The 14267-nt window shown below is 39.4% G+C and overlaps 1 protein-coding gene and 1 long non-coding RNA gene across 7 annotated transcripts in view; one reads left to right on the top strand and one right to left on the bottom strand.

Annotated features, from left to right (window-relative positions):
* The window catches only part of LOC141378974 (uncharacterized), an 87526-nt gene that overhangs the window by 34046 nt on the left and 39213 nt on the right, over positions 1–14267 (top strand). The window lies entirely within an intron of this gene.
* Positions 1–14267, bottom strand: part of scn12aa (sodium channel, voltage gated, type XII, alpha a) — a 155642-nt gene that overhangs the window by 8145 nt on the left and 133230 nt on the right. For 3 of the 5 annotated variants that reach the window (XM_087240127.1, XM_087240125.1, NM_001044922.1), the window contains 4 exon segments: positions 12689–12806; positions 8017–8171; positions 7347–7520; positions 1797–1919 (listed from right to left, as the gene is read on the bottom strand). In XM_087240127.1, coding sequence (XP_087096253.1) covers positions 1797–1919; positions 7347–7520; positions 8017–8171; positions 12689–12806 — 570 coding nt within the window. 5 annotated transcript variants of the gene reach the window in all.

The following is a 14267-nucleotide window of genomic DNA, read 5'->3' on the forward strand; positions in this document are numbered from 1 at the left end:
ATACGCAGAAACTCAAGCAATTTGGCTAAGTGAAATATCTTTCAAAAGTGCATTTACTGCAGAGCAAAGTTTTGACTGCCTACCTACTAACGCTAACTTTACATCATCCACATCGTTATGTCAGCAGTCAATCACCTAAACTAGTATAACAGTAATAGTAAAATAAACACACACATTCAGTTAAAATGAAAGCAGTATTTTTCTGCAGCAGCCTAAATAAATCTTAAACATTAAAAATGCTTTTACATCAGCTGTATTTACAAATAGCCTATGATCAGCCTAATAATAAACTATGCTTACAAAATTATACAAAAAATGCTTGTTTTCACATTGCAAGATGCTTGAAAACTGTATCAAAAACACAGTAAACTCCCAAACAATGTTAACTTATTAATGTGAATGTGTTGATGAAATATCATAAACATTATTCTCATTTAACTGCATTTTGTAACTCAAAGAGGGTATTTTCATCTGCCGAGACTTCTGCCAGAAAAGTCAAACATGTTGATTTTTCTCCAGAAGCATGGTTAAAAACCATCATTTTCCTTCAAACCATTGTACATACTTTTACAGGAAAAAAAATTGTTTTACAATTATTGGTTTAATTTTATTTGACATTAAAAACACCGATAAGAGAACGGTTAAAGTACCGAACCAATAAGTGGTATCGATAAAAGTAGTAATACCGTTAAAACCTTAACGATACCCATCCCTATCAAAAACTAAAGAGAACACTAAAATAACACATCCTGGATCTGAATGAATGAAATATTCTTATTAAATACTTTGTTCGTCGGGCCCTCATACCACCCTCATGGAGTCTGTTTCTGATCACTTGAGCAAACACATATGCATATTTGTGGCCTGCTGGAGGTCATTTTACAGGGCTCTGGTAGTGCTCCTCCTGTTCCTCCTTGCACAAAGGTAGAAGTAGTGGTTCTGCTGCTGGGTTTTTCCTATGGCCTAATTGCCTATCATTTCCACCTGTTTTCTATTCCATTTGAACAACAGCATGTGAAATTGATTGTCAATCGCTGCGTCCCAAATGGCACACTATACACTATGCACTCATGCACTATGTACTTATGCACTTACACACTCAACAGGATAGTAAATGTCTGTAGTGTCATCCCAAATGGCACACTAATGTTTTTTACTAAGCGGAAATTCAAACCGTTTCCCTGACAACATTTGACGGTTGCCAAATAAGTGAAATAAACGACCAAGTTATTAAATAATACCTGCCGTGAGTATTGCCGCATTCACCATCGGGAGGCGCTATAATCACTCTCATAGGAGAATTTTGCTTTCACCATCCAAAATAAATAAAGTTATTCAACATGTGCGCCTGATAGCTCCGCCCCTTCGGCTACATAGGCAAACCTGCGGTCGTTGAGTGCGTGAAGTGTCCATCATTACACACTTCATTTTAGCGGCTGAATGAGTGAATCATCCGGGTAATTAAAGTGCACTTATTATTTTTAGAGTTTTCAGTGTGAACACACTACTTACACTATTTATACTACAAAATGGCGTAGAATAGTGCATAAGTATGCTATTTGGGACATAGCTAATCAGTAGTGCTTCGTAAGTGGGTCGTTTGATTTCACAGAAGTGTGATTGACTTGAAGTCACATTGTGTTTAGTGTTCCCTTTATTTTCTGAGCAGTGTATTTGATGGTAGGGCAAAATCATAAGCTCCCAAAGTCATAAGTACTTCTGGATTTCATTCACCAAACATGATCAGTATTACTAAATGTTTAGGTAATTGAAAAATACATAAGAAAGCATCTTACCCTCATTCCTTCAAATCTAGATAGGGCCCTCAGGGGTCGCAGAGCTCTGAGAGTCCTCAAAGACTTGATGGCCCCGAAATCAGAGTAGCCAAGGGAGTTCGCAACCAAACTAATCAAAGACACCTAAAAAGAAGGAATTATACAAAATGTTTAATATAAATATTTTATATTGAACATCTCTTAATCTTTTTATAATAAAAACTATGTAAAATACATTATAAAAGTTGGAAAACAGTCAATTTTAATAAGGTTTCAACTAAGTTGACAGTGTTTAACTTAATATTTTGAGTCAGTTTGATGCAAGTTGAGATGAGTAGAAAAGCTAAATTGACTCAACTGAAAAATTAAGGTTTTAAGATTGTTTTTACAGTGTGGTAAAATTTATTCAGTGGACTGATGAGGTGAAATGAAGACAAAACATGGACAAGTATACATATATGTACATCAAACGTATATATACTCCGCTATATATGCATAATCCATATGCATATATATAAAATAGAGTGAGGTTTTATAAAGACTTTGGGTTGTTCTTTTTAATCATTCCTTCTTTTGATCAGATGTTTCTTTTCAATCCAAACAAATTCTGTATTGCAAAATAGGTTAGTGTATCTTAGTTTGGATGAAGATCATTTAATGCAAGAGTCCCAAGCATGGTCAGTTCTTTATAAAAAACAATTTCTATAGTTTTCCTTGTCACTGCAATATATCCAAAGAAGATATTTCTGTGCAACTGGCTTTAATTCAGAGATGTACCACTGAATTAACTAAATAATTTAACTAAATCACATAATGAAAATAAATAAAGAATCCAGTTAAATATTTCTTTCAATTTGTCATACTAATGTGTCACGGTATGTACAGTGCATTCGGAACGTATTCATAGCGCTTCACTTTTTCCACATTTTTTGTTACAGCCTTATTCCAAAATGGATTTAAATCATTTATTTCCACAGAATTCTACACACAATTCCCCATAATGAAAATGTGGAAAAAGAGTTTTTGAAATTGTTACAAATTTATTAAAAATAAAAAAACCTGAAAAATCAAATGTACATCAGTATTTACAGCATTTGCTCAATAATTTGTTGATGCACCTTTGGCAGCAGTTACAGCCTCAAGTCTTTTTGTATATGATGCCACAAGCTTGGCACGCCTGTCTTTTGGAATTTTTGCCCATTCCTCTTTGCAGTACCTCTCAAGCTCTATCAGGTTGGATGAGAAGTGACTGTTTACAGCCATTTTCAGATCTCTCCAGAGATGTTCAATAGGATTTGGATCTGGGCTCTGGCTGGGCCACTCAATGACATTTAGCGAGTTGTTGTGAAGCCACTCCATTGACATTTTGGTGGTGTTGTTTGGGTAATTTTCTTGCTGAAAGTTGAACCGTCGCCCAAGTCTGAGGTCAAGAGCAATCTGAAGCATGTTTTCATTCGAGATGTGTCTGTACATTGCTGCATTCATCTTTCCCTCTATCCTGACTAGTCTTCCAGTTCCTGCTGTTGAAAAATATCCCCACAGCATGATGCTGCCACCACCATGCTCCACTGTAGGGATGGTATGAGCATGGTGATGAGCAGTGCCTGGTTTTCTCCAAACGTAACGCCTGGCATTCACTCCAAAGAGTTTAATTTTAGTCTCATCAGATCAGAGAATTTTGTTTTCTATGGTCTGAGAGTCCTTCAGATCCCTTTTGGCAAATTCCAGATGGGCAGTGGCTTCCGTCTGCCCACTCTTCCATACAGGGCTGATTGGTGGATTGCTGCGCAGATGGTTGTCCTTCTGTAAGGTTCTCCTCTCAGCACAGAAGAACGCTAGAGCTCAGACAGAGTGACCATCGGGTTATTAATCATCTCCCCCAATCACTCAGCTTGGATGGCCGGCCAGCTCTAGGAAGAGTCCTGGTGGTTCAAACATCTTCCACTTATGGATGATGGAGGCCACTGTGCTCATTGGAACTTTTAGAGCAGCAGAAATGTTTCTGTAACCTTCCCCAGCTTTGTGCCTCAAGACAATCCTGTCTCGGAGGTCTACAGACAATTCCTTTGTCTTCATGCTTGGTTTGTGCTTTGACATGCACTGTCAACCCTGGGACCTTATATAGACATGTGTATGCCTTTTCAAATCATGTCCAATCAAATGAATTTACCACAGGTGATCTCCAATGAAGCTGCTGAAACATCTCAAGAATGATCAGTGGAAACAGAATGTACCTGAGCTCAATTTAGAGCTTCATGCCAAAGGCTGTGAATGCTTGTGTACATGGGATTTTTCAGGTGTTTTTATTTTTAAAAGCTTTGCAACAATTTCAAAAACTCTTTGTTTCACATTGTCGTTATGGGGGATTATGTGTAGAATTTTGAGGAAATATATTTATGTAATCCATTTTGGAATAAGACTGTAACATACAAAATGTGGAAAAAGTGAAGTGTTAGGAATACTTTCCGGATGTACTGTAGTTCCTGATTTTGTTGACAATCCTAAACATAACCGATCTTCTCCAGATAATTCTCTTGAGTGTATTCTGATATAAAAGCCAAGGTCCTGCAGAGATGATTATCAAACTTGACATAATAATCCTTACAAATTGCTGACAGTCAGACAGTGGCGTTTATATGTCAGAGTGGATGAGAACTGCAGCCGAGATACAGATGTTATCCTCTGAACTATGAACTTACCCTATCATTAAAGCTGTGTGTGGAGATCTGCGTGGGTCAGATGAACATAAAATGAAACACACTCACACAGTCTACTTGCGTTTAGCTTTAGTCAGACTCTGGCATTTTATTCACTACGTTAAAGCGTACGTTTACCTTTATTGGGTATTGTTGGTCGAGATTTTAACGCAAATATCTAATTAACCAATAATATGACAGCATCGCAAGTGAAATTAGACATGTAGACATTGTCAATATGATCTGTTGATATTCAAATGGAGCGTCAGAATGGTGAAGGAACATAATTTAACTATGGTTCAGAACTCAAGAGACTAGGCAAGAGAGTCAGAATTTGCTTTGGCCGCCCTACCAACATTAGCTCCATAGTCACCCTGCTATTGGCACTCTGACAGTCAAAATATACCCATTTAAAGCTCTTTGTTTAGTGAGGCTTTTGAGTTCATGTTTAAGTACTAGTCAAATTTCAACATGCTGTTTATAGATGATGTTTAAAAGCATTGGTCTTCTCATTAACGTTCATTTGTGTTCATCCTACATTACAAACTGGGGAACTCGCATAGCAATAATCAACCGCTGTTTTTTGTTTTGCTTGGGACCCAATGTGGTCACACTGCTTTCTCTAGAATTCTCTCACTTGATGGGCTGGTACATTGTTTCTCAACCACGTTCCTGGAGGACCACCAGCTCTGCACATTTTCCATGTCTCCCTAACCAAACACACCTGATCATCAGCTCATTAGCAGAGACTAAAAGACAGGGGTCATCAATCTCGGTCCTGGAGGCTACAACTTGCCTCAACACACCAGCCTGGATGTTTCAAGTATACCTAGTAAGGCCTTGATTAGTTTGTTCAGGTGTGTTTGATTAGGGATGGAGCTAAAATCTCCAGGACACCGACCCTCCAGGATCAAGTTTGGTGACCCCTGCTAAAAGACCAGGGGCCTCATGTACGAAGACTTGCGTGGAAATCTTACTAAAACATTGCGTACGCACAAAGCTGTAAATGTGCGTACGCAGAAAAAAATTCAGATGTATGAAACACTGCGTACGCCGAATCTCACGCATAATCTTTTGTACATCCGAATGAACGTGAAATTGAGCGCAACATGCACGAGCACAAAACCCCTCCCTGCCTCCTCCCCCGTATGAATATGCTAATGACTATGCTAATGGCAAAACCCAACGAAAAAGCAATGGCAAAAGCAAGCAAAAAGAGAAACTTGGAACAGAAAGTGAAATGGAGGTGCTGCTTTCGCAGGTAGACCGGAGAAAAGCGGTGTTATTTGCAAGTTTGTTCTCCGGAATTAACAACAAAAGAAAAAAATAGAGTGGGAGAGTTTAGCTGATACGGTTAACACAGTTGGGTCTGAACATCGCACTAAGTGCATTAAAAAAATTAATAATGTGGTTTATATCTGTAAAATGTTGCAGCACCCTTAGCAGTCTCAGTGGCGCAGCTCATAAGACGCATGAGATCATGTATTGACACGTTCGAGCTTAAACTCGGCTCGAATCCAGCGTCTGATGAACTCTTTCTTCTTTTTTTCCCCGCTACATATCAGATTTTGCCCACTATTTATCACGAGAAAGACAAGTAGGAATCATCAATAAGTTTGTGCATCATATTTTATTTGCACATTTATTGAATGGAAATGTTTCTGATTTACGCATGCAAATTCATCTTCAGATAGTGTCTTTATAGCAATGTGCGTGCGGTAGATAGCTCAGATTACATTGGGAAAACAGGCGACTGCTGCAAATTGTGCTTTAATGTTTAGCTGGTCAACTGTATGGTATGGAAACCGTACATACCTACTAGATGAACCCGTCTCATACCGCTGCCATTGCAAGGCTCAGACACTTTGTAGAGAGGAATTTAACACAACTGCCTCTAGGAGTCGCCAATGGAAATAAAACAGACACGCACAAAAAATGTGCGTACGCCAGCCAGAAAGTCCAAACGTGAGCGATTCTGAGCGTGAAACCTGGCGTACGCAAAGTTTTTGTGCGTACACAGCGTTGATACATGAGGCCCCTGATATGGTTGTGACAGACAAAGGAGACATCCAAAACATGCAATGTTGGTGGTCCTCCAGGAAACATGGATGAGAAACACTGGACTAGTACATTCTGATGGGTTGCTGCCGAACTGCGCCATAGCTAATTAGCATAATGTTAACCTAATTTCAAATTTTTTTGATGCCCGCACTTTCCAAAACATCTTGCACCACATCATCAGAGCTCACCGGTAGGCCCATGGATATAGATTATTATATATATATTTTGTTAGCTTTGTTGTTTTCAAATGCAGTTAATCTATCAGTAGTCAATGTTAAAATTAGATCATAACCTTTTCTTTAAAGTTGTCCAACATCTGTTAATCAATACCCATTTTTGTCTTAGGATAATGTAGAAAATCTTTTTTGATCCACTTTAAATGTTGACAAGATTTGTAGTGGTGCACTTAATCTTTGGTTGGAACAGTGCTACATGGCAAAAAAAAAAAAAAAAGTTAGTTTCGACTTTTTCATTAAAAAATTCAAGCAATAATTGTTCTGATTGTGTCTGATGTGGTGTAACAGATTGATATTGACGCCAAGAATTGGCAGCAAAGTGTGACGTTATTAAAGCCACTGGACACTTCAGCAATTAATTGAAGTATAAATACAAGTTTATATTAGTTTTAGAGGATAATGTGCGTTTACATGTTTGAACACAATCTTTTATTGGACTGTTGTTTGTTATATCTAGTTATATGGCTTCGTGATTTGTGAAGTACATCTTGACATATTTGAAATACTCTGAACGGATCACAAAATAGCAACAGTTCAACCCAAATCTGCTTATCATCTGGAAAAACTGTTCTACTCACATCCACAATCAGGAAGTCCAGCCAGCACCAGTAATTAGTGAAGTATTTCTTAAATCCGTACGCAATCCACTTCAGAAACATCTCCAGTACGAAGATGTAGCTGAAAACCTTGTCAGCATACTCCAACACCACCTTCACCACCTTCCGCTGTTCGATGTAAATGTCTTCAAAAGCCTGTCCAAAAGATATAACATAAAACAAGACCAATGAACGAATTTATTTGATGTTTGATCTAATCTCAACAAAAAAATTGAGAAAGGGTGGGATATGGAGTACCTCCTCCTGTAAAAAAAAAAAAGCCAATAGCATTTTGTTTTACCACAGCTCTGCCAGTCAGAGTGGTCTAGCTCAAGCGCATCAAACGAAATGCAAATGAGAAGCATCTTGAAGGGGCGGAGCATGTCAAATACTAGAAAGCCTTTGATTGGTCAGAAGATTTGATAAGAAACTCAAGTATGGGCTGATGTGATATAAATCATTGATCCATTTAGGTGGAAGTGACACTTCAAGCTACTGATGTTTATATCTTCTAAATGCTAATTTAGTCACTGTTTTAGAGCACACTGTGTTTTAAATATCCTTAAAACAAACATACAGATAGAAACATCTAAAAAACCTCATTTAAATTTCACTAGACCCTAAAAGTTCTCTGTCCAGTGTGGTTTCTTACCAGAGCTCCGCTGCTGAGGAGGATCATAAAGATGATGAAGGTCTCAAACCAGCTATGCTCCACAATTTGATAGCACGTCTTCCTCAGCCTCCACCACATCTGTCCCAGACCTTGCGTTGTGTTTATATTACAACACTTACAGCGCTGCATGCAGACTGGAGAGATACCAACACATTAGTTTGATCATGTGACTATTCAGTGGGAAAAAAAGTATTGAACTTGTCATGTTTAGTGCTTCCCACAGGTTTGAAATATACTTGCGGCGGTGGCCGGATTGAAACACCATTTACCCACATTGTATAAATAATTAACTATATGCAACAAACAAAGCATAAATTAGTTTTTAACAATAATTGTATGAAAGGGCACATAGTTTACCCTTTTTTATGATTTAATATTAATGTTGTGGTTCTTCTGAGTGTGCCAGTTTAGGTTCAGTTCAACATAGAGGTCTGCATTCCTGCGGCTGTCCCGCGGGCGCCGCGGGACCCGACCAGATTTCTGCGGCGCGGGAATAAATTTCCGAATAAATCACGGGAGCGGTCGGTAACGGGTTTAATTTGGGACGGGAGCGGGCTGTCTACAATATCGCGGATATTGCTATGCGAATGAAAGAGAGAGAGAGATTTGCCTGTGTGTGTGCTTGGTGCTTGTGTGTGTGTGTGTGTGTGTGTATGTTAGTGCGCGAGCGCAAATGAGAGAGAGAGAGAGAGAGAGAGAGAGAGCTTTCCCAGACAGCAAAATACACTCAGGCCAGTTCCGGCTAGATTCTCGCCTGCCGGAGACTTACCACTTGGCCCGGCTCCGGCTGCCGGACTCGAATCAATCGGGCCAGATGCGGCGGCCGTAAGCGACTCAGTATTTATATACCTTTATATAAAACTTTTTGGTATTACATTGGTACTTGATACATGGTATTACAAGCCTTTGAGTTGATATAACAGCAAACGCCTGTGTGTCTGCTTGGTGCATGTGTGTATGTGTTAGTGCGGGCGCACGTATGAGAGAGAGAGAGAGCTTTGTCTGTGTGTGTGTGCTTGGTGCTGTGTGTGTGTGTGTGTGTGTGTGTGTGTGTTTATACAGACAGCTTGGCTGTCTGGACTGTATAGCTGGGTGGTTTTCGGTTTTGTTCTCCCCCGCTCTTTAGCGGGATTGGGCGCGGCGGCCAGAAAATGGGGCGGGTTGGGCAGCGGGACAACAAATTCTTAATATAAGCGGGAGCGGTCGGGTTCGGGCTAAAACCTGGCGGGTGCGGGCGGGAGCGGGATTCAAAATTTTGTCCCGCGCAGATCTCTAGTTCAACACACAGTTCAGATGTTTTTATAGTAATGTGTTAAAAAGTGTCATGTTGGGGGTGTGTACACAGCTCGCTCTTATAGGGGTGTATTGCTTCACATGAAAATTAGTCTCGGCTTCCCGCCCAACATAACAAGGGGGCGGAGCCAAGAGCTCCTACGCTCTTTGTTTGCAACAGACAGGCAGACAGAGAGAGAGAAGCTAAGATCAGCATTCAGCCGTACATGTACGACTCGGACACAGACCAAGCAGAGAGTACAAAATCATTTGTGTCTTTGTATAGTCTCGGTGTATAAGTAACCAGCTTGTACAGCGAGACTAATAACCACACACACTGAATTAACTTTGACTGAGGCACCGAATGCGCCGCGACACGGCACACCAGAAACTCTCAGTGGCGCTGCAGAAACATGAAGTGTCCAGAATCGTAGCGCCACCCATTCCAGAACTCCAAACACAGGCCTTCACCAGGGCAAACACAACGGCACTGCAGCTGCTGAGCAGCCAACCCGAAGCTCTGCCGTGTGGAACCTGACAGAAACCCACGTCCAGAACTCCGAAATGCACGGTGCCGCGCCACACAGAGAGGCGCTTCTGGTGTGTGACCTGCAGGCAAGTTTGTTATAAGTCAACGCACTTGCACTTTTTCAGCTGCAGCTAAGATCACAGGGAGCTTCTGTGTTTGCGAGAAATGCAAACGGCTGAAGTTTAAGGTAGAAGCAGTGAAAAGTAAACGTTTTCAAACCTACCAAAAGGTACAAGCAATAATTCAGATTAGAGTGATAATATGGAGAATATTGATCTTGAGTCCAGTGAGCCAAACATCTAAAAATAGAGCAAGGATGTTCCTTTAGTGACATTGCTTTGACTCACGCTGAAAATGGCGGACGTGAAACAAGAAACTGAGGATATGATCGTAACGCGAGGATGTCAATCAATATTGGTGGGCGGGGGGAATCGCTCTCCTACGTCAAGTTGCGGTCAGTCAGAAAACCGCTCCAATTGGTCCACTGTTTTTATGTTGTTAAATTGGGAAAAAAAGGGCTATGTGTGTTTACATCACCCCAATATGACCGTCTATACACTATACTTACACATGTCTGTCTAAACAGCTTGAAAAGTAGATTTTTCACCATAGGTGCCCTTTAACTATGACACTGTTATACACTGTTTCTTTTAATGGGCTAAAGTAAATAAAAAGACTAGAAATATACTTTTAATTTTATGCTATTCAGGAGCCATGTGCCCCCACTAACAGGTTAAATCTGCTTCTCTCTCTTTCAAGTTATTTTAATGCCAAAGCATTTTAGATATGGATATAAAATAGCCTATATTGACATCATCAAATTAATAAAATAATATACAGCAAAAAAGAAATAAATAACAATAAAAGGAATAAAAACAGACAACATCTCTAAAAATTATAATAATTACAAGATTAAAATCTGTAGATTATTTAAATAATGCAAATGCATTGATAACCATTACTAATGGTGTACCTATATTTTGCGGCCAGTTTAGACAAGTCATTTCATCCTCTTAGAGTATATAGTAAAGTTTTTGTGAGTTGTTTAGATTTAAGAATGAATTATTTAATGTATCTCTCGCAGCTGTGTGAGCAGTCAGCTGCAAAGCTAAGTGCAAGTAAAAAGGTAATGCAAAAAATGCATATGATTAAATAACGACATCGTTAGAAAGCAAATGCAAATGCTGAATCCCTGACATTTTTGAAGATTTAGAAGCTACCAAATTTTTTTCAAGAGGCAAAAGGGTGCTTAGGCGGCAGTTAATATACATGGGCAGCCCGCCCAACTAAAGTCTATGTGTGGGAAGCACTGCATGTTTTATCCTGGGAATAATATTTCTAAAGGAGCTGTTGACATGGAATTGAAGCAGAGTTTGGTAAGATCCCAAACAATACAAACATGAAAAAAAAATCTGAAAAATGAGTTCTGTGTAAAAACAATGAAATGACACAAGGAGAAAGTACTGAGCTTTTTTAAATACTTCATATTAAAGGCTGTTTTGGTGACGGCAGCTTTAAAGATGTCTTTCATATGGAGAATAAGGTCACATGCACTGCTCAGGTGTGAGTTTTTCACAGACTTTAACAGAGTGTAAAAATCTTGATGGTTCTGTGGGTCTCGTCTATCAAATCTGAGCTTTAGGGTGCTTTCACACCTACACTTTTGTTTCGGAACGTATCTCGTTTGCCCAGTTAGCGCGGTTCGATTGGCATATGTGAACAGGGCAATCGCGCTCTGTTCCGCGCCAAAGTAATCGCTCCGAGATCGCTTGAATGAGGTGGTCTCGGCTCGATTAAAACGAACCCTGGAGCGGTTCGATTGCAGTGAGAAAGCAATCCGATCCGAGCGCGGTTATATCACAGTTTTTATGGATATGTAATAGGCTTACGGCTATATGAAGAGAGAATTATGAGTAGGGCCGGAAGTTTCGCGAGTCTCCGGATGCCCGAAAACGAGTGATGATCTCCCGGTAATCTTGTATCTCCCTCCCGGTCCTCAAATAGGCATCGTCGCGCACCCTTCTCACCCCTCCCACCGCGTCTCTCCTCAGACACGTCGTGCGCGCACCCTGTCAATCACCACAAAACCACCACCTCTCCTGACAGCTTAGCGGGACGCTGCAAAATAAACCCTGACACTCTGACCAATGTGAGGAGAGTTTACTCGCACGTGACTTGTTTTAGCTCTTTTGGTCCGATTAGAAACTTTGCGGTGTGAAAGCGAACCGCTCCAAGAGCAAAGAGCAACAATGTAACATTTGTAATCTCTGTTTCGGAACAACTGAATCGATTCACTGGTGTGAAAGCACCCTTAATTTTGTATTCTATATTGGAATCAGGTCAGGTGATTGGCTGGGCCACTCTACAGCTTGATTTTCTTTTACTGAAAGCATTAGAGAGTCTTCTTGGCTGTATTTTAGATCATTGTCTTGCTAAAATGTCCACCCTGGTTTCATCTTCATCATCCTGGTAATCTAGATGTTGGACTGAAGCAGCTAATATTCATTAACCATGATGAAGGGAAAAGAGTTGAACTATGGATAGCTTTCAGCTGCTGTCTGGGCTTTCACTGTCGTTCTACACCTCTCTTTCTTCATGTGTTCAATACTTTTCCCTGTGTCATTTCCTGTCATTACACATAACTTCATTTGTAAACTAATTCGATTTGTTTTCTTTGCATATATGGATTGCCTTTGTTGTTACCAAAATCCGGTGAAAATTTTAAATCATCAGCGCCTTTAAAAATATGTTTTCTGAGAAAAATGGTGACGTGTGCAATATTTATTTACCCCACTATATAGGAAGTGTCATAGCCACAGGAGAACAAATATGAATATTTTATCTGCTTACACTCTGGAAAACACTCTTCTGGATCCATGCCATCATCTGCCATCTCAGAATATTCCTCTTCATCTTCTCCAGGCTTCCTCAGATCCACGGTACTTCCTTCAGAGAGGCTGATGACTTCCTTTTGAAAGAGACAGCATAGTTTGCATTGAGATTTGTGCAGAATTTGTTTAGAGTCAACCATTATAATAAATAGACTAGCATCCAATGTTAACTCAAGGCAGCATTTGTTTGAACAAAAGTGAAGTAGGAGTAGTAAACCTTTTAAAACAGGAAACCTTTTCATCTAATGTTCCTTGCTGGTGGAATGATCTTCCACACAGTCTGCAGATTTATTAGTATCATTTAGGGCTGGGTGGTATGTTGGGTTCTGGAGATATATCGATATGATTCCCCTACGCGATGCGGGATTATTCAATATCTTTGATATCGATATGGTTTGAGGCCACACGTGCGCAATCTGCGCAAAACAGACCACTCCAAGGTAGCTCACAAGCTCCACTTGCACAAATGAGCACATGCACAAATAAATGATTCACTCCCTGAGTCATATAAAAGATTTGTTAAAAATGAACGAATCGTTCAAGAACGACCCATCATCACACGCGACATGGAAGAACATGTAGTGCCGGTGATGTATCGAAATCTGACTCCCCCTCACGTGTATGCATGTGACACCGCCCCTGCAGCTGTCACAGCAGTTTATTAGAAATCTTTTATCGATCATTTTTTCCTAAATTTACATAAAAAACGAACATAGAAGCTTTGTCAAATTGACAAGCACCACCTGAATGTGTTCACAAGAATTAAAAACACCCAAATAGAACGAATTTATACCGCATTTCCAAAGTGAAACCACCCTTATATTCACTGATTATAGGTTCAGTGTTTATTACACGACCGTCTCTTCTTTACGTTTAAATTATAACACATTTAGCTCTGCATTCTGGTCTGCTGTTGCATTTCAATTTCGATTATATTTTATTCATTGTATTTATTTATTCATTCTGTTTAATTTATTTATTTTAGCCCCTTAACCGGAAGACGTGATTTGATTTGTATGTATCCCTATAGTGTACAAACGGTTGATGGTTTAAACGATTATTAAAACTTAAAAAAAAAAAAAAAAAGTGAAATAAAAAAAAAACATGCATTTGTCTACCAAACCTATTTTTCTATTTTAGTATCTGCTGTTAGCTACTCTTTGAACAAATAACAACATAAGAATGATAATTACAATAATGATAATAACAGGGGGTAAACCCTTCTGTTTAAATTATATTTTGCTCAAAAACTGTTTAATAAAGTTTTAATAAAGGCTTATGCAACCATTTATGGGAAAATAGCGGATCTATATATATCATATACTATCATTTCTTCTAAAAATACAAACATATTATTTGCCCATATCGCCCAGCCCTAGTATAATTTAAGTAATGAAGAGATGGAGATGCTTGTCCATGGCTTTATCTCTTCGTGGTTGGACTATTGTAATGTTCTGTACACTTGTCTGAACAAATCATCTATGGAGAAACTGCAAGCTGTGCAGAATGCAGCTGCGAGGCTTTAATCAACACCAGTA

Source organism: Danio rerio, chromosome 2 (genome assembly GCF_052040795.2).
Source record: "Danio rerio strain M-AB ecotype USA chromosome 2, GRCz13ab, whole genome shotgun sequence".
In the NCBI taxonomy this organism is placed as follows: domain Eukaryota; kingdom Metazoa; phylum Chordata; class Actinopteri; order Cypriniformes; family Danionidae; genus Danio; species Danio rerio.